The sequence below is a fragment of the Schistocerca serialis genome, chromosome 5 (assembly GCF_023864345.2).
Source record: "Schistocerca serialis cubense isolate TAMUIC-IGC-003099 chromosome 5, iqSchSeri2.2, whole genome shotgun sequence".
In the NCBI taxonomy this organism is placed as follows: Eukaryota; Metazoa; Arthropoda; class Insecta; order Orthoptera; family Acrididae; genus Schistocerca; species Schistocerca serialis.
Window position 1 is genome coordinate 596,421,684 of NC_064642.1, and position 26,904 is coordinate 596,448,587.

Here is a 26,904-nt window from a genome sequence, read left to right on the forward strand (position 1 = left end):
GATACAATAATATTACCACCATAAAATGAGTACAGTATTGTAATTTATACCATGATACTAATGTGGATACTATACAACATATTAAAGTTGACTAGATTACAGTATACTTGACAACAATATCTCAAATATAAAATCAATACAAGAACATAGTGTAATTAAATGGCAGAGGTGCTGTTGTAGTTACAGTACTCGGTTGCAGCTGAAGTAGATTCTGTGCTATTACCAGAGAAGAATTCTTCAATACTGTACAAAGATTGCTCTTTTAATTTGCACAAAATGTTAGTTCTAAATTTCTGCATTGATAAAGGGTAATATATTTAGTCAGTGCATTAAATAGTTTTAAGGTTGCCATTGGGAAGCTGTTTTGGGCCTTTGTTAATAGATATCTTGGCTGAGCTATACTGTCTTCATTGCAAGTGCAGTGCTGATGAACTTCATTTCTCTTTCTGTTGCTCTCATGATTTATGTCTGCAGAATGGCCCCATGGCAACACTCCATAACTGATGTGGATGTGAAACATTGCATAGTACACTGTTTGCAGTTACTGTTCTGATGTTATACTTTTTAGTTTCTTCAAGAGATATAGGATCTGTGAAAGTTTGGAACATACATATTAAGAGTGCTGAAGCAAGGTTCATGTGGTATCAATGAAAATGCCCAGACCTTTAATGGATGTTGTGTCAGCCAGCGCTCCAGTATCACTGAGGATGCACATCATCCTCTGTGTTCTCTGTCGTCATCAACTTCCATCTTGTTCATGGTGAATCATGCCTTGGCTTAACTGAATAGGACTACTGGTTGTTGAACAGCCTCTCCCTTTGAGGACAAGCTTGAAAAAAGGGCCTAAGTCATTAATGAAAATTGGGAACAACAGAGGCCCTGTTATGGATCCCTCTGGCACACCACGTTGTAACTTCTTGTACTGATAACAGCCTGTCTTTTGTTACTTGGTTAGGATTCAAGAGTTCGCAGAACAGATTCTCCGATAGCATATGATTTTAGTTTTCTGAGTGGAGCCTTATTTGGGATACAGTCGAATGCCTTTCTGAGGTCACAGAGTACCACTGCTATAAACTCTTTGTCTTCAAAACACAGACTTATACTTGTAACTAATTGGTGTTCTGCTGTTGTCATTGACCTGCCCTTCCGAAAGTCATTTTGTGCATTGTAAAAGTAACACAATAGTTGATCTTTCATTACGGGCTCCATCACCTGAGCTAGTACTGGTATTATAGATATGGGCCTGCAGCTTGACACTTCATGTGGGTTACCTTTTTTGTGAATAGGTACTACGTGTACTACTTTTAGGGAGTCTGGAAATTCCCAAGCATGGAGACATTTATTACGGCTGTCCAATTTCCTGGATTATAATGTTTGATGTACTACAGAGTCTGCTCTAAATATTGAGACTCCCTGAGGGTTTGTACTTCTTTTTTACAGTTTTTATTATGTCATTTGGATACAAGTCTTATTCTTTGTCATGATGCATTTATTTCTGAATTTTAGCTGCAGAGTTTGGAATTTCACGTACTTTACTTTCGCCTGTTGTTATGAAATATCAATTAAATTCATTGGACTGCAAGAATTAGAGCAAGTGGTGCTTCTTTTCCTGTGTTCATTAACCAGACCCAATGTTGCTGTGCAAGGATTGTCAGTTTCTTCAATAAATTTGGCATTATTTTTCTTCTTTGCTTTTTCTATTTCCTTTCTGTAGATCCCTTTGGAATGTGAATAACAGTCTGTGTCTTTACTTGCTTTGAGCTTATTTAGTATTTGGACAATGTATTTTATTTTAGTTAGTCTAGTAGTATACACTATCTTTACTTCTGTGTGTACTTTGATTTGCTAGTTGAATAACTGTTGGGTTTTAGTGAAAAAATTTCATCAAATTCGACTTTAAAAGGGTGGAACATGCAACTGAATGCATCATTTGGTGCCAATTTTCCAACTGTTTGGTGTCAGTTTACAGCAGACACTGAAGTTTTGAAAGCATCTAAATGTTTCATTGCAACAACCCTATTGAGGAACACATAATTTGAACGCTAGCTGTGAATTTGTTGTGTACTTACTGAGTTTCTCCATAGCTTCATGATTATTGCAGTGTGACCTACTAGTGTAGGGCAAATTACACTTTGTAGTGCCAGCTATTTAGGCTTGTGACAATTGTGTCAAGACAGACACCTGCTCTTTTTGGTAGATAATTTGCCACAAAAAGGCCACAGCTGCCCACTAAGTTTATGAAAGCTCTCAGTTTATCACTATATTCTGTGATATGAATGTTGAAGTCTCTACATAGGCAATCGTTACTCCTAGGCACACTAGATGACACAGACAGATTCCAGTTGGTTGATGAAATTTTCAGAATTGCCATGTGGGGAATAGTACACAGAAACAACTGTTAAGTTAGCATTTGGCAGCCCCAAAGCAAATAGTTCTAAGCCCAGATTTACATATAAGTTTTATGTCAATTTTCTTGGTACTGCACTTACTATTTGCATACACAGACACGTCACCATGCAGATAATCAGTATATCCATAGTATCATGTTTCTGATTGGGCTAGCCAGTGCTGACACATGCATAATAATACATCGGTACTCAGTTCCTCAAGAAAGAGTGACAATATATAAAATTTTCTCCAGAGGCACTGCACATTTGTGTTGGCTGTACAGGTAGCATCCTCCAGAATAAAAAACGATTCATCCCAACATTCTTCGGCCATATACTGTTGTCAATAATTTTATCTTTTAGGTAAAAAATCAACACCAATGTCAAAGCTGTTATTTATTCTGTTCATCTCCAGTTGTTCAACTGTAAAACTGCTGTAATCTGGAGAAGTGTGTTGTAAGAAGTTAGTTAGAGTTTTAGCTGTGGTGCCACCGTTTTCTTTGATTAGGTGGAATTGGACATTATTCTCACGTAACAGCAGTCGATTTTCATTGTCAGTATGTATTATAACTTTACTACTGTTTTTAGCACTGACATTTTCGAATGTTTACGTATTAGGTTTCAAGGCATACTGTTCACTTGCTTTTCCCTATTTTATTTCCTTTTGCTGTGTCTGCAGTGATTTTGAGTGGTTCTTTTTATTTATTTATTTTAGCTACATTTGAATTTCTTAAGCCTCCTCAACTGTTCACTTCCTGCCACTTTTTATTGACACTTTTTGAAGAGTTTCCATTCACCCTGTCATTTACATGTGTATTTGATTTGTTTTCAGTGATAGATTTTGTTTCACTGATGTACTGATTGTTTGCACTTGATGCAGATGCCACAGTAGCAATGTTTGATACTTCACCATTATATGTCATTGGAAAATTACCCCCTGATAGATTCATAGTCTTTTTACTACTATTATGATTGGTGACAGTGATAGGTGCTGTTTTTTGGATACACTCCAGTCTTGCATTTGGGTTTTGCCTCAGTTTAGCAATGTTGACCTCTTCAGTTTCAGGCATAATATGTGACACATGATTTTCCATGGCCTCTACAAGTTGTCTTTCCATGTTTCTTGAAGACTGAGATGCTTCTTTCATTCGTAGTAATAAAATTCCTAACCTATAGGTTATGGCAATCACAGTGTCTGGTTTTTCTTTTATTTGTTTCTTATCACTGTTAAGTTACTTCACTATTTTAGTAAAATTACTCATTAATGCAACTGCATTAGCAAAGAATCACTCATAGGCCTGTTTAGCTATTATCTGTCAAGTATGTTCTACGATTGGGACCTTCATTAGTGTGCTTCTATTAGTTTTTGAACTGCCCTTTAAAGTCACTGGAAGACCATTTATGTAGGTTAGCAACAAGAGTGGGCCTAGTACTTATGCCTGTGGTACTCCGCATATTATGCTCCCCCATTCTGAGGCTATTTTAATATCCAAGATACTGTCTGTTAATGAGACTCTCTGGAGATTGTCAAGCAGGATATTGTGACACACACAATCAAAGCCTTTGGCTAGGTTCCTGAACATACCAGCAGGATAATTTTTCATGTTTAGCTCTGTTAGCAGTTCTTTCTTGAGCTGTTGCAATTGTTTCTGTATGGAGAAACCTTTAAAGGTCAAACAGAGGTGGTTAACAAGTCCTGCTCAGTTAAATGAGTCAGTATTCTATCATAGGATCTCCCTCAGATACTTTTGAAAGGGCTGAAGGAGTGATATTGGTTTGTAATTAGAGTTGTTCTGCATATCAACAGTTTTATTGGATGTTATGACAACATATTTCAGTATGACAGGAAATATGCTGCAAGTCAGCACAAGGTTCTAATATTCTGCTAGAAACACCATCAGAAATACTACTTTTTAGTAACCTGATGAGTTATGTAACCACCATAGGAGCTGTATTTTTGAAAGTAATGTCTATTGGTGGTGCATGCAATGTCTGTATAAAAAAATCTAACACGTCTGATATTGCCGGCAGTGTTCTCAGCCACTATGATGAAGTAATCACTGAATTTGGTGGCCAGTGATTTGAAAGTGTCACTGTTTCTGCTAGAGCTGTTTTCTGGGGACTTAATTTCATGTGGATAATTAGGTTTGTTTGTTTCTTGTTTAATAATGTTCCAAATAATTATGCCTTATTCTTAGTGTTTTTTTATGTGCATAATAAATGAGCATTTAATAACAGACTGGAGAGTTGGACAATATTGATGGTAATGGAGTTTCAAATGTTGGCTAGTCCTTGTTCTCTGAATTACATAGAGCTCTTTTTTTTATAGCACAAGATACTTTTTTCCTGCAGCCATCCACCCCATATTCTTGCTGTTGTTCAATTTTGTCTGTATTTGGTTTAGGGGATTAAAAGACTCAAAAGTATTTTGGATTAAAAAACTCAATAATATTGTAAGAACATGTTAAAAGAAGAAAAAGAAGAAGAAGAAGAAGAAACACACACCATTCATTCGCACAAGCAAAGACATTTCACGTTCGGACCAGAATGCTCTTTAATTGTGCCTGTCTGCAACTTAACATGTCTTCTTTATGGTAAGTGGCAATCTGTCTTTTCCTACATTGTTGATTTTCCAACCAAGAGTTTCTGTAGCATCTTCTGTCATTGTCCAGTGCCGTGACATGCACGGGTGTTTGAAAGTACAGTGCCGTGAAACTTTCTGCTGGACGCCAGAGACGCTATACACAAGTGACATTTGTTCTGTGATTTACTCTTTGATTGTTGATTTCTGTTTTACGTTCTACTCTGTGGCGGAAGCGTGAATCCAAATGTGTTAGATATGGAATAATTTACCATGCTGAACTTTTCTCATGCCTTCGCACGAGTTATCGGTTGCAGTGTATTATTGTCTGTTCCGACCGCAGGCTTTCGTTAATAAATTATTACATCGAGCTGAGACAACCCTACTTCTATTATTCAGCCTACAAGCACACGCAGATGTTAAACCGTCGATTGTGGTAATCCAAACTGGTACCGACAGCTTCCATTGTTTAAAGAATATGTTTAAGAAAGAATTGAATTTTCCATTAACACTGTCTACCCAGCATTCTTCCCATAATTTCTCTCTAAAACACCTTTTTAAAATCGATGTTCATGATTCTCAATGCAGTACTTTTCTTCTGTGATCTATACTGAAATAGTTGGTATATTTTATTGTTAACATTTGACCATAATGTGAGGTCTGTTCAAAAATTCTGGAACTTTGTCCACAAACTTTTTCTGCACTTACCTTTTACTTATTGTGCATGGTCTCCTTTGAAATACTCTCCTCCTCAATTAATACACTGCTCCCAACACTGTTTCCATTTCTGGAAGCAGTCTTAGTACGCCTCTTGCTGGATGACATGAAGTGCTGTCTGCAAATTTTCTTTTATCTCATCTACTGTTGCAAATCTTTGTCCTTTAACAGGGTTTTCAGTGTTGGGAATAAAAAAAGAAATCTGCAGAGTGTGGAGGATGAGTCAGCACAGTGATTTCGTTTTTTGTGCAGTAGTCGTGCACCAACAGGGATGAATGTGAGGGTGCAGAGCCATGAATTGTGTCACCACGCTTCAGGCCATTTCCTTCTCACATTTTCTCACAGGCATCACAACACATCTGATACCGGTATTACCTTGGCATATCATAAAATGCCCAAAGGACTAAGTGGAAGGACTGGCCTGAGGATAGGGGAGCATTCACATTTTATTGCTCACAATATATATTGAAGTTAATCAACAGAAGTCACAATTAGCATAAACTTCAAGTGAGAGAACATGTGTAAATGAAGCCTATCAGTTGGCTTTAAATACCAAAGAAAGTATAACAACTTTTCAGATGAGAAAGATAAGGCTTTTTATAAAAAAAATAGAATACCCTGAACGCCTAAAGGACTACTGTAAGTTCACTTACAGATAGTTTTAAAACCTTGCCCAAATGTATTCTTTTTGAAAAAAAGGGTAACCTTACACATGAACTGTAAATACTATTTTTTGTATTAACAAAATAGTGAAGGAATATCATTTATAATAATAAACTCCCAGTGAGAGAACATTCATACATGAAGCCTATCAGTTGGCTTTAATCACCAATGAGTGTATAACAAATTTTCAAATGAGAAAGGTAAAACCTTCTTTATAGAAAATAGAAAACACTGCACGCCCAAAGGGCTATTGTACATTCACTTACAGACAGTTTTAAAACCTTGCCCAAATATATTCATTTACAATAAACAGTAATCTTACATACGGACTCCCAACCAGGCATGCAATATTATACATCAGACACTTCTCTTACAAATAGTTCCTGGCTCACGGCATTGGCCAAGCGCAGACATGAATGTCCTGCAGAGTAGCCAACACGGGCCATGCGTGGTTGTGCCGCTTGGGCCCTCTTTATTGGCCTGACCGAGGGCGTGATGTACAGTAGGTGCGTCCGACTTCACTCCCCACGAATGGTTAACTCAGAGGGCTGTCATTGGGTGCACCTGGGCCTTAACCGAAAGTTCAGTTCCGTCAGATACAAGAACAAGTGAGAACCCAAAGGTGTAGCCCAGTCCCTCCACTTAGGCACAGATGTGGAACAAATTGTCAACAATTATAGTCCAACAAATCGCATGTGCAGATGTAGCAACAACACGCTACAAAGGAATGTCTCAAACAGTGCTATGTTAATAAAACCAAAATCAATCACTTAAAACAACTTAAAATAAAAGGCATTGCAGCAGTATTGAAAGAGTTAAAACAAATTGCGACTGCTAAATTTAGGTTACAAGTAACACTTAAACAAGATTCAGGGTTGAGATATTTTAAATAACTGATTGAGCTCACTTCCATGCGTGGTATCCCCAAAAAGACACTAAATAATATTTTCTCCTTACGATAATCAAGCCCTTGTTGGATGCCGACATTCAAACCTCGGCACAAGTGTCTCACAGAGTTAGCATACTTTGATACATCATACAGTTCAAGATCCTCAATATTACCTGAAACAAACTTAACACTCAGTTTTAAAACATTATACACAATAAGCCCCACAGCTTGGATGGTAAGGCAGAACGTCAATGCTACTAGACACCAAGCAATGACAGTTCGATCAGAATGATGCAACAAATTGCGTAGCATCCAACCACAACAAGGATTACTAACAGAGTTTTATAACTGAGCACTTGCTAATAGTTTGTTTCAGGTGAGGTACACTTGCAATACGTAAAGCAGAAAGTGCATGGCTGGTGAAAGACATAAACAGAATGATGTCACCTTATCAGGTCAGTGAAATAATTGTCCAACAGCATCAGAAAAGTAGGTCACCAGTACAATCTCCCAATAAAATGTAATCGGTTAATGGCCACCAACTGCTTGGTTGCGCAAACCATCTCAAGACACAGCCATTACAACTGTCCCTGTACAATGCTTTTTCAAAACACCTCTTCACTGACCGAGTTACCTCCCCTCCTCAGGCAATTGCACCGTCTCCTCCCCGTCTCCAAACAACCTCTCGCGCTCACCTGTCGATCCACTCACAGCCGTGCCACCTCGCGACCGACCCACAAGTGCTGAAAAGTTAGCATCTCTGAATAAATATCGATAGCTGCAAAGCTGGCATGGCTCAACGTCCTGATACTACGTTTGATTAACAGTTTGTCCATGTGGTACAAATTCATGATGAACCAATCCTTCAGAGTCAAAAGAAAACTATCTGCATGGCTTTGACATTTGACCTGATCTGATGAGCTTTTTTTGGTGTTGGAGCACATTTCTTGACCCATCGTGAAGATTGAACCTTCATCTTAACATCATAACCATAGATCCACATCTCATCACCAGTGAAAGATTCTCTTAAGGAAATTCTTGCTCTCATTTGCGCTATCCAAAAGCTCTTCACTGATTATGAGGGAAAGGTCTTTCAGGTCTTGACTCATGAGCCATGGGATGAACTTAGCAGAATCAGGTGACTCTGTTGTGGGGAAAAAGGGAGAGGAACAGAGAAGGGGAGATACGTGCATACATACATTAATTCTTGTTCCATAGATCATGAATACGACATTTACACAAATTTACCGAGCGAGGTGGCGCAGTGGTTAGTACACTGGACTCGCATTCGGGAGGACGAAGGTTCAATCCCGTCTCCGGCCATCCTGATTTAGGTTTTCCGTGATTTCCCTAAATCGTTTCAGGCAAATGCCGGGATGGTTCCTTTGAAAGGGCACGCCCGATTTCCTTCCCCGTCCTTCCATAACTCGAGCTTGCACTCCGTCTCTAATGACCTCGTTGTCGACGGGACTTTAAACACCACTAACCTAACCTACACAAATTAATTAATTAATTAATTTTTTTTTTTTTTTTTTTTTTTTTTTTTTTTTTTTTTTTTTTTTTTTTTTTTTTTTTTTTACATTTACTACTTCATATCTAAGAATTCATCTATTGAGTAGAAGGAGCTGTCATTCAGAAATTCTTTTAATTTGCTTTTAAATGTTGGTTGTCTATCTGTCAGACTTTCAATACTATTTGGCAAATGACCAAAGATTTTTGTGGCAGCATAATTCACCCCTTTCTGTGTCAAAGTGAGATTTAATCCAGAATAGTGAATATCATCCTTTCTTCTAGTGTTGTAACTATGCACTTTGCAGTTATTTTTGAATTGGGATGGGTTATTAATGACAAATTTCATAAGTGAATATATGTATTGTGAAGGTACTGTGAATATCCTGAGTTCCTTAAATAAATGTCTGCAAGGTAATCTAGGTTGGGCTCCAGCTATTATTGTGATTACACGCTTTTGTGCAATGAATACTTTCTCTCTTAATGACAAATTGCTCCAAAATATGATGCCATATGAAAGCAGTGAATGAAAATAGGCATAGTAGGCTAATTTACTGATATGTTTATCAACAAAATTTACAATAACCCGAATAGCATAAGTAGCTGAACCTAACCGTTTCAGCAGATCATCGGTGTGTTTCTTCCAGTTCAATTTCTCATCAGTGCACACAACCAGAAATTTTGAGTATTCTATCTTAACAACAGACTTCCATTCATAGTCTATATTTATCAGTGGTGTTATGCCATTTACTGTACAGAATTGTATAAACTGCGTTTTCTCAACATTTAGTGAGAGTGCATTTGCAGGGAAACACTTAATAATTTTCTGAAAGACATCATTTGGAATTTCCTCAGCTGATTCTTGCTTCTTGGGTGCGATTACTATACTTGTATCATCAGCAAAAGAACTAACTTTGCATCTTCATGAATATAGAGTGGCAAGTCGTTAATATATATTAAGAACAATAAGGGAGCCAAGACTGAACCCTGTTGGACACCATTCTTGATACCTCCCTAGTTAGAGGACTATGTTGGTTTTTGTAGACTATCTGTACTGTTAATTTCAACCTTCTGCATTCTTCCAGTTAAGTATGAATTAAACCATTTGTGCACTGACTCACTCACGTAAGTGCGCTAGGGGATACAAGGATGTATGAGACACTCAAGTAGAAGCGAGTAAGTCAATAGATGTAAGTGAAGGATTGGGTCTAGCAAAGATAGAGGCCAGGGAGGTTATGGGAACAAAGAATATGTTCCGGATAGAGTTACCTCCTGTGAAATTCAGAAAGATTGGTATTTATGGGAAGAATTTGTCAGCAACTGCTTTCTTTGAAATTGGGATTACCACATTCTTCTTTAAGTGTGAGGGTATTTCGTCTGTCTCATATATCTTGTACACCAGATGGAGGAGTTTTGTAATTGCTGACTGTCCCAAGGTTATCAGTAATTCTGATGGAATATCGTCTATTCCCAGGGCCTTGTTTTGACTTAGATCTTTCAGAGCTTTGTCAAATTCTTCTCACAGTATTGTATGTCCCATCCTATTTTCATCTACGTCCACTTCTCTTTCTATAATATTGCTTTCAAGTTCGTCTCCCTTGTATAGACACTCTGTATACTCCTTCAGCTTTCGCTTCTTAGCTTAGGGCTGGTTTACTGGTTTACCATTTCAGCTCTTGATATGCATACAGCTGCTTCTCTTTTCCCCAAAGGCCACTTTAATTTTCATGTAGGTGAAATCTATCTTTCCCCCTAATAAAATATGCTTCTAATCCTTACATTTGTCCTCTGGCCCTTCCTGCATAGGAATTTGGTGCTTCCTGTCAATCTCGTTTTTTTAAAGGTTTGTATTTCCTTTTGTCGGCTTCATTTGCTGCAGTTTTAAAATTTCCCCATCCATCAGTTAGATTCATTATGTCTTGTGTTATCCAAGGACTTGTACTAGGCTTTGTCTTTTTATGTATTTGATCCTCTGTTCCCTTCACTATTTCATCTCTTGAAGCTACCCATTCATCTTCTACGATATTCCTTTCCCCCATTCTAGTCAACCATAGCTTAATTCTCCCTCTGAAGCCCTCAACAACCTCTGGTTCTTTCAACTCCTTAATCTCCTACTTTTTCCAATTTCTTCATTTTTAATCTATGGTTCGTACCCCAGGATCTACACTGCCCCTTGAAATGTCTTACAATTTTAAAATCTGTTTCCCAAATCTCTGTCTAACCATTATATAATCAACCTCCTGTGTCTCCATGTGTCTTCCACATTTACAACCTTCTTTTATGATTCTTAAACCAAGTGTTAGCAATAATTATATTATGTTCTCCTGGTGTATATGCATGCCCATGGACAACCAGGAGATCTGGGAAAAACCTGGGAATTTCTTCCTCTGGAAGAAAATTGGGAAAAACGGGAATTTTTTAGAGTTCCAGGAATTTTTCATTTGTTAGATTTCAGTTAATTTTTTGTTATTTTGACTGGTAGGAACTGATGCTCCAACAAAAAAATTTTGCTGTATCCCACTACTGCAACAATAAAACATGAATGAGAGAAAAAAACCAAAATAAAACTTAAGTTGCAAAGAAATGTGTCATTTACGAGAACAAGAAAGCACAGTGCACACACCAGCATCTGCCAACAGAAAAATGCGTTAAAGGCTGTAGGATGAAGCACTAGTTAATATCAACAAACTGCTCCCAGTCAGCATGAGCATGGTGTCACTATTATTTACATTAGGTCCGTTTGCGCAGTTGCCAGCGGGCTCATGCACATGCTCAGTTGAGTCGCGTGTGAGCAGTACCTTCTCCCACTTCTGGCTACTTGAAGTGTGGCTGCTAACTGTATCAGCAGTAGCAACAAGCAGCCAGATGCTACCCAGAAACATTTCTCTGGTGCGCCCAAGCTTCCAGATTCACGCATGTGCAGAGTGGTCAGAGTAGTAGTGGGGAGGGGATAGTCTCTACAAGATCTATGATTCTGTTTAATGATTTTCTGTTTCCTCTCCGTCTACAGCTTTCGCATCAGATGAAAACAAGACGGATTTCTGTGGCTAGGAACTATCAAGAAAATTAAAGTACATAATTACAGAAGGCTGAAATATGTCACCAGTTTCAGTTTCCTGATTTAATTTTATTGCCCCATTCTTGGTAGTTGCATTAATTGCCTTGCAGGACACTGAAGTTATTTTTGTCTGTTTGCTAAAGGAATTTTGCTTTCATTAATTTTTTGTACAGACAGTCAATTTATTTTAAATGAAGTGTTTCATTCCACACTATTGGCAAGCTGTAACTGTTCGCTGAATTTCAAGTGCACATTTTCATCTTCTTGCACGTATGGCATTTTGACATAATAAAGAACCTAACATGAGACAATACAATAATGCTACTCCAAGAAAATTTGCAACCACACTGGGAAGCTTAATTGAATTGTTTATACACAAAAGTAAATCTTCTTACTTACTGTCTTCCCTGATGTTCCAGTTTTAATGGCTAGCGCTGTAATTCATCTTGTCTTTTGCCTGCCTTCTTCTGATTGCTCAACTGTTGTTTATAGGACTTGGCTTTGATGGCTGTGGAAATCACAATGAGTCTGTATGTAGTATCTACCTTATCCTGTTTCTATTTTGTATCTCCATGGATGTGTCTTGTTTGCCTTCATAAGTTCATGCAAATTTCCTGCTTTTTATGATGTAAGACCTTCCTTTTGTGTAGTAAATACTTCAGCATTCATAACAGCCAACCCAAGGTAATACTGCAATGTGCATATTTGTCACTTTGATTGTGATGTCTTACTTTCTCCACATGCACTTGAGTGTGTAAGCTGCAAAGTTATACTTCATATTACTCATAACAGATGACTTACTGCCTGCATATTTTAAGGCTGATTGAAAAGGAGTGGCTTAAGGGATCAAAATTGCAGTGCTGGAACATAAGTTTTACATTTATGTTTAATATCCTAAGAAAAATATAAAGATTCACTCTTCCACGGCATTCATATAATATTGACCATGGCTGCTGTACATAATTCATTCTACTACCAAAGACATATCAGATTAATTTCTGTGATAGGGACCATCTCTCTTTACATGGCTATGACTACATCTATACTCTGCATTTTAGAGAATACTTTCCATTGAACCATGTAGGCTAACATGGTTCTATCCCACTCCATTTGAGCACAGAGTGTGAGAAGAATAACTGCATCTCTGTGCAGCAATATGTGGTCTAATCTTGTCCTTGTGGTCCCTATGGGAATGATATATAAGAGTTTGTAGCATATTCCAAGATTCTTCACTTGATACTTAAATATTAATAAGTAAGCTTTTGTGTGAGAAATAGTTTTCAAGTGTGTGCCTCTTCAGTTTTTACAGCATTTCTTTGACACTTTCCTGTTGGTCAAACTAACCTGTTACCTGCATAGTGTCCTTTGCAAACATTTATTATCCCCTGTTAGCCCTATTTGGTGTGTGTCCCATAAATTTGAGTGTTAAAGAATTGGGTACATGAGAGTGTTTTGTGTTTGTGTTTGTGCCATAGATAGCTCCATGCTATATTAAATGGATATTTGTATTATTTTATCCTACTCGTGTATATCTCAAGGGATGGAATGAGTTTGTACATGCAACATTTTAAATCATCCAGATTTACCAGGCTAAAAATCTTATTGCTATCAAGGGTGATAGTGGTGGTGTGTAAATATTCACGTCAATTCATTCTGTTTTTCTAATAATAGTTTGAAGTTTTGGTCATTTTGTTTTGATTCATGTAGATCTATTTTCCTTAAATTTGTATTAAAAATAAGAAATCATTTTTTCACAGAAAATTTCACAGTTTGATCCAGAACGTTTCCAAAATGGTGGTCGATACCTCATTGTTCTCAATTTGTTAATAATTGAGAGTATTTCTTGACATAGGAAGTGTCATTGTCATCAAATATCTGTTGTAAACATTACCAGGTTTGCCATACACAGATTTTGCTATAAAATGAAGAATTTTTATCAGTTGTATATAATTATTTTTCAAAACAGTAATTTCTGGACGTATGTAATAAGTACAAACAAGGAAAGCTAAACACTCACCTAGTAGCTGACTGATGCGTGTTGATGCAAGAACTGCAAAAACTTTGGAAATACTTTTGGATTGAAAAAGAACACTCTGAAAAACAGATGTATTGAGTTGTCCAAGCTGTGAACAGTAAGGGATTGCGTGGGTAAAGGCAACAAATCACTAACTTTGGATTGACAGTGACTGGTGTGGTAAATGACAGGAGAAGAAAAGTAATGGCTAAGGCTGAAGTCATGGGAAAGGGAGTCACAGAGCTTTAGGCGAGACATTTTGGGAGGAAGGTGGATATGCTTGAGAGACTGTTCTATTAACATATTTCAAAGACACTGGGGCTGGAGAATCCAAATATTTGGATACTATATCAGATATTGAAGTCTTGGTGTTGTGTGCAGAATTTTCAGCAACAGAGTGGCTGAGTTAGCAGTTAGCCACTGTTTGCTGGTAATCATTTCATGTTAGTAAGTAGGTGGTCAGTTATCCACTCATGGAATTTTCTCCAGTAATTTCTGCAATGAATCTAGTGTAACATGACTGCTTTCATGTGTGTTGTGTAATGCGATTTTTTAAGGACTATATGAGCCTGTTCAGGAGTGCAGTAGTAGTTGGTGGATAGATGTACAGAACATGTATTTCACCTTGTTCATCCACAGGGATGGGTACCATAGTAGGTGTGGATGTTGTAATGGTGCAGGATTTGGTGCAGGGTATATCATAGGGATGAACTAGGGTACTCCATAGGCTGGGTAGGTGATGGAATACTGCTTTTTGTACTGAGGGCAATATTTTGGGTAAGATATGCCTCACCTCAAGGCACATAAAGATGTGTAGAAGCCTTGGCAAAAGATGAAGTTGAGCTTTTGAAGGCCTTGGTGAACAGTGACAGGATTGCAGTGGTAACAGGTGTCACTAAGTGATGTTACAGGAAATTGCATTGGGCTAGACGGGCAGGATATTGTGAATGAAAATCCATAAATGAGGAAAGGCAATCACTCACCTATGGCTGATTGATGTATTGCACAAATATATATAATAATAGAGAGATTGTTCATAACTTTCAAGATGTTATACTTTCTGCACTCTCACACATTGTCACTCAAACACACCCATGTGCTAACCATTTATGAGCTGTTACTCAGATCGAGAGGAGTGGAGGGAGAGGAAATTAATGTGGCAACGGATGTGGGATAGATGTATGGGGCAAGAAAATTTTGAGGTGTAAAAGGTAAAGTTTGTGTGCTGTTACTTGTGCGTATCACGCATCAATCATAAAAAATTAGTGGTTGCATTTCATCATTTCTGTCTAGTGTTTATAATGCCCATACCAATGTTGGGCTGGTGCCTGCTTTCATGCGGCATCATCAGCCCCATTTGAACCACTCTGTCAGGAGGGTAAATATGGAGTTTGATCAGTTGCGTAGGGCGGCCACTCTGTCAGACATTGGATTGGTTCCTGTCGAGGCTATTGATAGGGGGGATTTCACAAGGCATGGCCTACATCTCAGTAGGAAAGGGAAGGGTAAACTGGCAGGGTTGTTAGCGAAATCCATAAGGGGGGGACACTAGTACTCATGGATGTACCTCTTTTTTAGACTAATATCAGTGTCCAGTGAGAAGTTCAGGCTGTCAGGTGCTAAAGAGGTCCAAAACTCACAAAATTCTCACAATAGGAAAGTAAATAATAATGCCACCATATTTAACCAAAATATTGGTGGATTAAAGAAAAAAGTAGATTCTCACAAAAGTAAAGTAAAAAAATAATGTTACCATTTTTCACCAAAATATTCTGGGATTGAAGAATAAAGTAGGTGAGCTCCTGGTTTGTTTAGATGACATTGAATCTGATAATTTAATAGATATACTATGCCTGTCTGAGCATCACATTGTGTCTGATATGGAAAAGGTAAATATCAGTGGTTATAAACTAGCTCCACATATGAGTAGAGAGAATAAAGTGGGAGGAGGAGTTGCCATATATGTCAAAAGTTATCACTGTGTAGAAAGCTTAGATACAAAAAAGTTTTGTCTAGAGGAACATATAGGAGCATGTGCCTGTCAACTTAAACTGAAGGAGGGCTCTTTTATAATTGTAACAGTATAGAGGTCCCCTTCAGGAAACTTTCATTTATTCCTGGAAAACTTGGATGCCTTGTTGTGCTATCTGTCAGATAGGGGAAAACAAATTATTATTTGTGGGGACTTCATTGTTGATTCACTGAAAGAGTGTAATAGGAAGAATGACCTGGAAGTCTTGCTCGGTTCTTTCAATTTGACATCTGTCATTAATTTTCCTACTCAGATAGTAAAGGACAGCAGCACATTGAAAGATAACACTTTTATAGACCAAGATAGGTTTAAAAACATAAATTCTTGTCCTGTTGAGAATGGACTTTCTGATCATGATGCTCAGCTAGTTACAGTATATGACATAGCTCCATTCAGTAATTCAAAACTACCCTCCAAGTTAGTGAGTTCAATTAATGACTCAACAATTAGAAATTTAAGAGAAAATCTTCAGCAGTTAGACTGGGATGAGGTATACAAGGAACCCGATGCTGTCCGCAGCTCGAGGTCGTGCGGTAGCGTTCTCGCTTCCCATGCCCAGGTTCCCGGGTTTGATTCCTGGCGGGGCCAGGGATTTTCTCTACCTCGTGCTGACTGGGTGTTGTGTGATGTCCTTAGGTTAGTTAGGTTTAAGTAGTTCTAAGTTCTAGGGGACTGATGACCATAGATGTTAAGTCCCATAGTGCTCAGAGCCAGTTTTGAACCCGATGCTAATTTAAAATATAACTTATTTCATGATACACTTGTAAGAGAATTTGAAAACTGTTTCCCCAAGAAAGTAGTTAAATCACATTATAAGATACCATGCAAAAAACCTTGGCTTACTAAAGGAATAAAAATATCTTGTAACCACAAAAGGGAACTGTATCTAACAACAAGAAAGAGTAATGACCCAGAAACAGCCAAATATTATAAAAAAACTACTGTGCTACATTAAGAAAGGTTATTAAAAGGTCCAGAAGCATGTGCATCATGTCTGAGATTAATGCCTCTGATAACAAAATCAAAACAATTTGGAATATTATTACAAGGGAGACAGGGCAACCAAGAGCACAGGATGATGGCATCACCATCAAAGCGAATGGAAACTTGATAAACAACAAGCCGGAAGTCAAAAACATTTTGAATAATCATTTTTTAAATGTTGTAGACAAAATAGGATCTAAATGTTCATTAGAAGAAGCAAGGCAGTTAATGGAAGAGGCCTTACCCACACCATTTGATACAATTGAAATTCCACCCACCTCTCCTGCTGAAATTAGGAAGATAATAAACTCTCTCAAGAATAAAAGCTCACATGGAATTGATGGCATTTCCAGCAGGATTATAAAAGCTTGTTCCCAAGAAATAAGTGGAATTCTTAGCCACATATGTAATAGCTCTCTGAAGCACGGTATGTTCCCAGATAGACTGAAGTATGCCATTGTTAAACCACTGCATAAAAAAGGGGATACGACTGATGTCAACAACTACCGCCCAATCTCTCTTCTGACTGTCTTATCCAAAATTCTTGAAAAAGTAATGTATTGTAGAGTAGCTTCACACCTTTGTAAAAATAAAGTTTCAAAAAAATGTCAGTTTGGTTTCCAGAAGGGCTTCTCAACGGAAAATGCTATATATACTTTAACTAATGAAATATTAAATGCTCTGAGTAACCGGAAGTCACCCATTGGGAGTTTTTGTGATCTATCAAAGGCTTTTGATTGTGTAAATCATGGAATACTTCTAGATAAGCTCAAGTACTGTGCTATGAACGGGACAGTGCTCAAATAGTTTAAATCATACCTAACTGGAAGAGTGCAGAAAGTTGAAATAAACAGTTCACATAATATGCAAAAAACTGGTGATTTCTCAAACTGGGGAACAATCAAGAATGGGGTGCCGCAAGGTCCGGTCTTGGGTCCTCTGCTGTGCTTAATATATATTAAAGACTTGCCATTCTATATTCACAAAGATGCAAAGCTGGTACTTTTTGCCAATGATACAATTATAGCTATCACACCCAACAGACAAGAATTAACTGGTGAAATTGTAAACGATGTTTTTCAGAAAATCAATAAGTGGTTCTCTTCAAATGGGCTCTCATTAAACTTTCACAAAACACAGTAAATGGAATGACCCCATTAATAAATATAGACTTTGATCAGAAATCGGTAGCTAAGGTAGAATATTAAAAATTTCTAGGTGTATGCATTGATGAGGGGTTGAACTGAGGATCTGCTGAAACGTTTGAGTTCAGCTACTTATGCTATTAGGGTCATTGCAAATTTTGGCAATATACATCTGAGTAAATTAGCTTATCATGCCTATTTTCATTCTCTGCTTTCGTATGGCATCATATTCTGGGGTAACTCATCATTGAGTAAAATACTGCTCATTGTACAAAAGTGTGTAATCAGAATAATTGCTGGAGATCATCCAAGATCATCCTGCAGACATTTATTTAAAGAGCTAGAAATCTTCACTGTAGCCTCACAATATATATATTCACTTATGAAATTTGTTATTAACAATCCAAACGAATTCAAAAGTAATAGCAGTGTACTAGGCTACAACACTAGGAGAAAGGATGATCTCCACTACCCAAGGTTAAATCTAACTTTGGCTCAGAAGGGGGTAAATTATGCTGCCACCAAAGGCTTTGGTCACTTACCTAGTAGCATCAAAAGTCTGACAGATAGCCATATAGCATTTAAAAGGAAATTGAAAGAATTTCTTAATGGCAACTCCTCCTACTCATTACATGAATTTTTGGATATAGTAAGTGGGTAATTTCCCAATATTTTGTCTAATGTAATATCTTGTATGGACACATTCCACATCATTACGAAGTGTTGTATTCATGATCTATGGAACAAGTACTAATCTAATCTAATGTAGTTAAATGCAGTAATAACTTATGAGTCATATCTGCTTCCTTTACAGGCAGAAGATAAGTTACAAGTACTATGGATATACAAAATATACATATTCAGGAAGCTTGTGGGAAACCTGATGTAAAAGACACATACCTGGAAGACAACACCAAGTTTGTGAATTGTGAAAACTGCTCACAAAGCTGTTTACTGTCAGGAGTGGACATAGTTGCACAACAACTGAGAGAAGCACAAGGCTATAATGAAGCAAACATACAATCTGGTCTGGATCAGTGTGTAACATTATTGAAGGGAAAAGAAGCTGAGATGTCTGCAGATCCACCAACAAAGAAGTTAAAAACAGAACACAAATTACAGGCTGAAGAAAGTGTTGCGAACAACATAGAAGATTTTCATGTTTGTACTCGGTCAGATAAGGAGTCAGAAAGTAATATAAATGAGCAAGAGTCTCAACAGTCAGTTACTAGCTTTCCTCTTAATATAACTGCAGATTTATTTCATGGAGACAACAGTAATGATGATCAAAATACTTTAAGCAAGAAAACAATAACAAGTGAAGTGTTTCATAACAAAATTGATTGCTCTTCTACAGTTGGGAAAAGACAGATAAATGAAGCTGAAGAGGAAGCAGCATATAAGGGACTAACAAAGAGCAAAATGTCCATAGTGGACAATCAAGAAGAGACACTGTTTCCCAAGTCACTGGAAAAATTCCATGGTCTAGAAATGCAAGGTGTGAAGCCAGTCTCCGTAGGGCAGGAAGTACTAATAAGTGTAACCAAGAGGCCAGTCAATGATAATTCAGGCACGGAATATCCTCAAAAGGAAATAATAATGTTGGAAGATCAAAATCAAAAGCCCCAGAATAAGGAAACAACCACACTGAATGAAGCACCTTATGGGAAAAATAATTGCTCATGTACAGCAAAAGAAATCAATAAATCAGAAACTGAAGATGGTTCAGAAAGAAATGAAACAGCTTCTGATGAATCAGCCTCAGGAAGTTCTGTGCAAGAAATTGCTGTTCTGGTCACTGAGGATAAAAATCAGAATGTGGAAAATAGGGGAATTACAAAGCCAGTGTGTGAGGAATTCATCTCAAATGACACATTCACAACGAACCAACTGAGTCCAGCAGAAGAAGGAAACAATGAGACGCCATCGGACATAATACTAACACCTAATGAAGTACATGATGAAGAAACTCACTGCATGCTTCCAGCTGAGACATCATCAGATGCGATAGTAGCACCTAATGAAGTACATAGTGCAGAAAACCACGGCTTACTTTTGGTTGAAAAAGGAAATGAGGAAGTGGCAGACAGTGCAAAAAATAAATCAGAAAAGAGTCTTCATATGATCGTCTATGAACAAGAAATATCCTGGACAGCCTTATTACAGGATGAAGTATTCAAATTAGTTGATATTTCTTGTATTAGTGCTAAATACAGTATGATAAAAACATTGTTTCAGGGTACTACACAAAAGCATTTTAATATCACCAAAATAGTTGAAGTGCAAAATCCTTTTTTGTATAGTTATTATCTTTTGAAAAAAGCAGAAATGATGTCCAGATATGGTCATATTAAAGAAGAATATCTCTTCCATGGTACTAAAATCGAAAATATTTCTTCAATCTGTGAAAAAAATCTTGACTGGAGAAAACATGGATCTATAACTGGAAATATCTTTGGGAAAGGGGTCTCACTGACTCCTATTTCATGTTATGCAAGTCATTACTCAGACAAAAATATGGTGGAAAAAATTTTGTTCGTTTTCAGAGTCATGATAGCAGATGAAACTGAGGGAAATCCAGACATGGTTTTACCACCTTACAAAGATGAATTAAGAAAACTGAGGTATGACACTACAGTCAAGCCAAACCGTCAAGTTATTGTCAAATTTTCTGATAATGAGTTTTATCCTGCTTATGTGGTGTATTACACTGGAAAATATAAGTCTCGTAAGTCTCGTAAGTTCATCAGACTTTGATACTTCAGCATAGCAAGATATTCATTATTTCCTACTGAAAAACTGATGAATCTCAATAAAATAATTATTTTTCATGAAATTATTACATTACTGCATCTCATATAGTTTTTTTAAAAAATAAAAAGAAGAAAAGATAGAGAGAGGCCCATATTATTTTGAAACTGATTACTTATATCAGCACTGGATGTTAGCAACAAATATTTAGTTTGTTAATTTTACATGACTCCTGCAAACTATAATGTCATATTGCAATGAATTTCTTTATTTTTCCATTGGACATTTTAATTTGTTTTTATTAAGAAGCCTTTTTTCTTATTTTCAAAAGAAATAAAAGTGATGTCAATTTAATGTTATTTTCAAAATAAATAAAAACCATACCACACTTTAATTTTATAAAAGATAATTACAGTGTAGCTTGTCAACTGGATGCTCCTATACCTTACATTGGTAGTTCATCAGGAGGGATTTTTTTTCAAATATTTGTATAAGTAATAATTTGGACTGCTCCTTGTGACAAATTTGCTTCCATCTCCTTACAGACTTTAACTGTTGTTATACTCTCAGCAATGGCTACTTTTGCTTAAGTTGCCAAATAACACCTCATTGTCATAATGTGTGCACACACCTCACATGAAACAGAAAAACACAGGTGCATTAGTAACATGAAATACCAAACAGTATTTAGAAACATCGTTTAGATGAATTATAACAGTGTATTAATTACTGATGCAATTACCCATCCCAATACATAAGAAATGTGATAAAGGTGATAAGATTATAAAGTTAGAGTTTTACTCTATACAATTATAATTCCACTAATAGTGTTTATTTATATTTATTTATTTCTCCTTTGAATTATTGTTGTACAACACATGCACATGGTGATGCACAACACATGCATTATGATATTGGACAACTTATAGTATGATGCAATCATTAATGATGTGAGGTGATGTGACGAGAATTTACGAAACCTGATTTTACATAGGTTTTATTCCTGAAAACGTTATTTTTGTTTCACATCCTATTCACACATATACGAAACAAATGCGTGGTTGGCATAGTCACAGCTTACTCCCCCCCCCCCCCCCCTCTCTCTCTCTTTCTTTCCCTCCCTCCCTCTGTCTCTATCCCCGTCTCTCAAAGCATACACTTCCTATAGTTGCAGATAGTATATTTCTTCACACAAGTATGGGCCAAAAACTTGGATACATTGTAAATGCTATAATCAAGCTAGAAGGGTTTTACATTACTATCAAATGAAGACAGAAACTTCATGTTTTTTATAGTTGATAGCAGACTGTAGTAAAGTTGAATGCCTTAGTTAAATGGTGACAGTAGTGTGAAAAGGACAGAAGGATACTCACCATATAGAGGAGATGTTATGTCGCATGTGGGCACAATAAAAAGACTGCTATACATGTGAGCTTTTGGCCAAAAGGCCTTCTTCACATTCACATAAGCACAACTGACACACAAATAGCTACCATCTCTGGTCACTAAGGTCTCAGTGCTTATGTGAAAATGTGTGTTTTCTATGTTTGGGAAAGGGCCTTTTGGCAGAAAGCTCATATGTATAGCAATTCTTTCTCTTGTGTCTGTGGCTCAACATTTGTATATCATGAATAGCAATCTATCCTTTCTGTAATACTGCCATTATTCCATCCTGGATTTTACATTATTTGGTTAATGGTGAATTTTTAAAGGCAGAGATAAGAATTATTCAAACGTTGAGTTTTATTGTCTGTCTTGTAGCATGATCATGGACATTCACATTTTTGCTGAATTTCTCAATATTATTTTTTCCGAATACATATTTCTAAAATGTAGAAATTGCCAAGAGGTAAAATGAGTGATTTTCAGGAGAGATGTCATAGCTGGCTTTGGACTGTTCATTACTCTCACAGCTCTCTTCTGAGTGAGGAGAATGTCAGATTTGCGAGGGCAAACCCGAAAGTGAGGTTTCTTATATTTTTAGATATACAAATAACATTTTTCTACATCATAATTTTAAATATTGAAGAATACCAATGCCTCTTGGCAGATGCTGTGGCAGTTTTACAATGTCCATGTCACACCAGCTTGCCACCATGTCTTTCAGGAAGTGTTAACCTCACCTTTCACCTCATCATTGGAGGGGAATGCTCTCCATGTAAATGTTCCTTCAGTTTAGGAAGCAGGTGGTAGTCACTCATTGCCAAGTCTAGATTGTCAGGTGGATGGGTGATGACGTGCCAGCCAAAATCTGCAGGAGATGAATGGTTCGACGGGCGATGTGTGGACTGGCTTTGTGGACAGTGTATACACTCTTGCTCAACATTTCTCTTCTCCAGTACTGAACTGCCCTTCTGAGTTTTCTTATTGTTCCTTCTGAGTTCTTCCATTATTTTACAGTACCTGTCAGCATTTATTCTCATCGCAGCATGCAAAAACAGTGTGCCCTTCTGGCTCCAAAAGGCAGCTGCCATGACTTTACCGGCAGACTGTGTTTGAATTTTCATTTCTTGGAAGAAGAGGGATGCTGCTGCTCACATGAATGTTGTTTTGTCTCAGGTGTAAAGTTGAATACCCAGCTTAGCTTTTGTCACCCGTGACAGTAGAGTCCAAGAAGTTGTCCTTTGCATCTGTACAGTGGTCAAGAGATTCATGGGAAGAATCAGCTTGTTGCTGTTTGTGGTCTTCCGTCAGCATACACAGTACCCATCTTGCACACAGCCTCTGAAATTGCAACTTTTCGAGTAGAATTAGGGAAAATGCTGAGAGTATCCAGAGTGATACTCTGAGCATTATGCATGATTTCCTTAACCTTCATGACTGTCCTGTAGGAAATTGATCGCTTACAATTCCTATCTCTGTTGTGAATTTCAGTGCAACTGGCTTTAAACTCTCCATACCACTTGGAACATTTTTGACATGCATGCACGACTGACCACATACTTCCGTCAACTGACAATGAATTTCAACCAGTTTAATGCTTTTCGCATTCAAAAATCAAATAACTGCGTGAACTTCACACTTGACAGTAGTGTTCAAGCACCAGTCGCAACGATAACAGTCATAGCTGTATTCTTCCTGAAGCCTTGCTAAGCATCAGAGAGGATTTAGTTCCTTTCCAGAAAATTAATTAATTTTAGATGAATTAATCTTTCAAGAAGTTTACCAAACAAAGGTAACAATGATCTCAGCTTCTAATTCTCGCATTATTTTCGACCTCCCTTAAAAAGTGGGATAAATTTTTTGACTTCCATGCAATTAGGAAATATATCTGAGATCAAAGATAAATTTTGGTACAGTCATTTTGTTTATGTGGTTCTTTACAGTTAAATATGGGATGTCACCAATTCCAGATGATAATTTATCTTTAAGGCTTTTTCAGCTTAATACACACTCCAGTCACATTAATGTGATGACTGCCTATGTTCAATTTTAATATGCAATAACCAGTCACAGACAGCAGATGGTAGCACTAGTAATGGAAGGCATGTAATGCATCTTGGGGGCAGGGTCATTGCAGTCATAGTAATTTGGAAATGAAGCAATGTATCTGATGTCCAAAAGGGCATGAGCTTCCAGGCTGAGGGTGGAAGCATTTCTGAAATTGCTAAGTTTGAAAACTGTTTGCATGCCTCCATGGTTAAAGTATACTGCGCATGACAGAATGGTGTTATTTATAACTGCTGCCAAGGCAGCTGTGGTGTACTGCAGACCATAGAAGAGTTTCTTAGAAGTAGATACCTTAGGGGTTGCGAAGCAACTCAAATCGCTTGATATGGGCAAGTCTTCAGGTCCAGATTGTATACCGATTACGTTCCTTTCAGATTACGCTAATACAATAGATCCCTACTTAGCAATCATATACAACCGCTCGCTCACCGATAGATCTGTACCTACAGATTGGAAAATTGCCCAGGTCGCACCAGTGTTTAAGAAGGGTAGTAGGAGTACTCCATCGAACTACAGACCTATATCATTGACGTCGGTTTGCAGTAGGATTTTGGAGCATATACTGTATTCAAACATTATGAATCACCTCGATGGGAACGATCTATTGATACGTAATCAGCATGGTTTCAGAAAACATGGTTCTTGTGCAACGCAGCTAGCTCTTTATTCGCACGAAGTAATGGCCGCTATCGACAGGGGATCTCAAGTTGATTCCGTATTTCTAGATTTCCAGAAAGCTTTTGACACCGTTCCTCACAAGCGACTTCTAATCAAGCTGCGGGCCTATGGGGTATCGTCTCAGTTGTGCGACTGGATTTGTGATTTCCTGTCAGGAAGGTCGCAGTTCGTGGTAATAGACGGCAAGTCATCGAGTAAAACTGAAGTGATATCAGGTGTTCCCCAGGGAAGCGTCCTGGGACCTTTGCTGTTCCTGATCTACATAAATGACCTGGGTGACAATCTGAGCAGTTCTCTTAGGTTGTTCGCAGATGATGCTGTAATTTACCGTCTAGTAAGGTCATCCGAAGACCAGTATCAGTTGCAAAGCGATTTAGAAAAGATTGCTGTATGGTGTGGCAGGTGGCAATTGACGCTAAATAACAAAAAGTGCGAGGTGATCCACATGAGTTCCAAAAGAAATCCGTTGGAATTCAATTACTCGATAAATAGTACAATTCTCAAGGCTGTCATTCAACTAAGTACCTGGGTGTTAAAATTACAAACAACTTCAGTTGGAAAGACCACATAGATAATATTGTGGGGAAGGCGAGCCAAAGGTTGCGTTTCATTGGCAGGACACTTAGAAGATGCAACAAGTCCACTAAAGAGACAGCTTACACTACACTCGTTCGTCCTCTGTTAGAATATTTCTGCGTGGTGTGGGATCCTTACCAGGTGGGATTGACGGAGGACATCGAAAGGGTGCAAAAAAGGGCAACTCGTTTTGTATTATCATGTAATAGGGGAGAGAGTGTGGCAGATATGATACGCGAATTGGGATGGAAGTCATTACAGCAAAGACGTTTCAGTCACCAACTTTCTCTTCTGAATGCGAAAATATTTTGTTGAGCCCAACCTACATAGATAGGAATGATCATCAAAATAAAATAAGAGAAATCAGAGCTCGAACAGAAAGGTTTAGGTGTTCGTTTTTCCCGTGCGGTGTTCGGGAGTGGAATGGTAGAGAGATTGTATGATTGTGGTTCGATGAACCCTCTGCCAAGCAGTTAAATGTGAATTGCAGAGTAGTCATGTAGATCTAGATGTAGGTGAAAGGCCAGCAATGATATGTTTCACAGATGAAATTGCTATTATGAGTGAAAGTGAAGAGGAATTAGGTATGATCTGCTGAATGGAATGAACATCCTAATGGGTACAGAATATGGCTTAAGAGTAAATCAATGAAAGACAAAAGTAACGAGAAGTAGCAGAAATGAGAACAGCGAGAAACGTAACATCAGGATGGATAATCACAAAGTAGATGAAGTTAAGGAATTCTAGTAACTAGGCAGCAAAATAACCAGTGACAGATGGAACAAGGAGGACAGCAAAAGCAGACTAGCACTGGAAAAAGGGGCATTCCTTGGCAAGAGAGGTCTACTAGCATCAAACATAGTCTTTAATTTGAGGAAGAAGTTTCTGAGAATGTACGCTTGAAGCACAGCATTGTATGGTAGTGAAACATGGACTGTGGGAAAACTGGAACAGAAGGGAATTGAAGCATTTGAGATGTGGTGCTGTAGATGAATGTTGAAAATCAGGTGGACTGATAAGATGAGGAATCCAGAGGTTCTGTGCAGAATCAGAGAGGAAAGGAATATGTGGGAAACATTGACTAGGGACAGGGTTATAGGGCATCTGTTGAGACATTAGGGAATCACTTCCATAGTACTAGAGGGAGCTTCAGTAGGCAAAAAAAGTGCAGAGGTAGACAGAGAGTGGAATACATTCAGCAAACAACTGTGGATGTAGGCTGCAAGTGCTACTCTGGGATGAAGATGTTGGCACAGGAGACGAATTTATGGCAGGCACTACAGCCACAAAAGTAATTAATACCAGGGGACTAATGCTAGGTTCCTGCATGTTCACCAGCAGAGTGACCTGTCAGATCTTCAGGCAGGGTTGTCCATTGCTACTTCCAGACAAAACATCATGAAACCTTCGGGCATGTAGATGAGTAAAGTAACACATCAACTCCATTCATTCAGTGTATTTTTTGGAACC

The 26,904-nt window shown here is 37.8% G+C and overlaps 1 protein-coding gene across 2 annotated transcripts in view; it reads left to right on the forward strand.

The window, feature by feature from the left end:
- Positions 1 to 20,751, forward strand: part of LOC126481480 (uncharacterized) — a 43,816-nt gene extending 23,065 nt beyond the window's left edge. The window contains exons 1-2 of one of the 2 annotated variants that reach the window (XM_050105260.1): positions 7,670 to 7,692; positions 18,794 to 20,751. In XM_050105260.1, the coding sequence (XP_049961217.1) occupies positions 18,817 to 20,736 (1,920 nt within the window). In that variant the 5' untranslated portion in view covers positions 7,670 to 7,692; positions 18,794 to 18,816 and the 3' untranslated portion in view covers positions 20,737 to 20,751. Of the gene's footprint in view, positions 1 to 7,669; positions 7,693 to 18,793 lie in introns of those variants that run through there. The other variant, XM_050105259.1, reaches the window with a different exon arrangement.
- Positions 20,752 to 26,904: the final 6,153 nt, after the last annotated feature.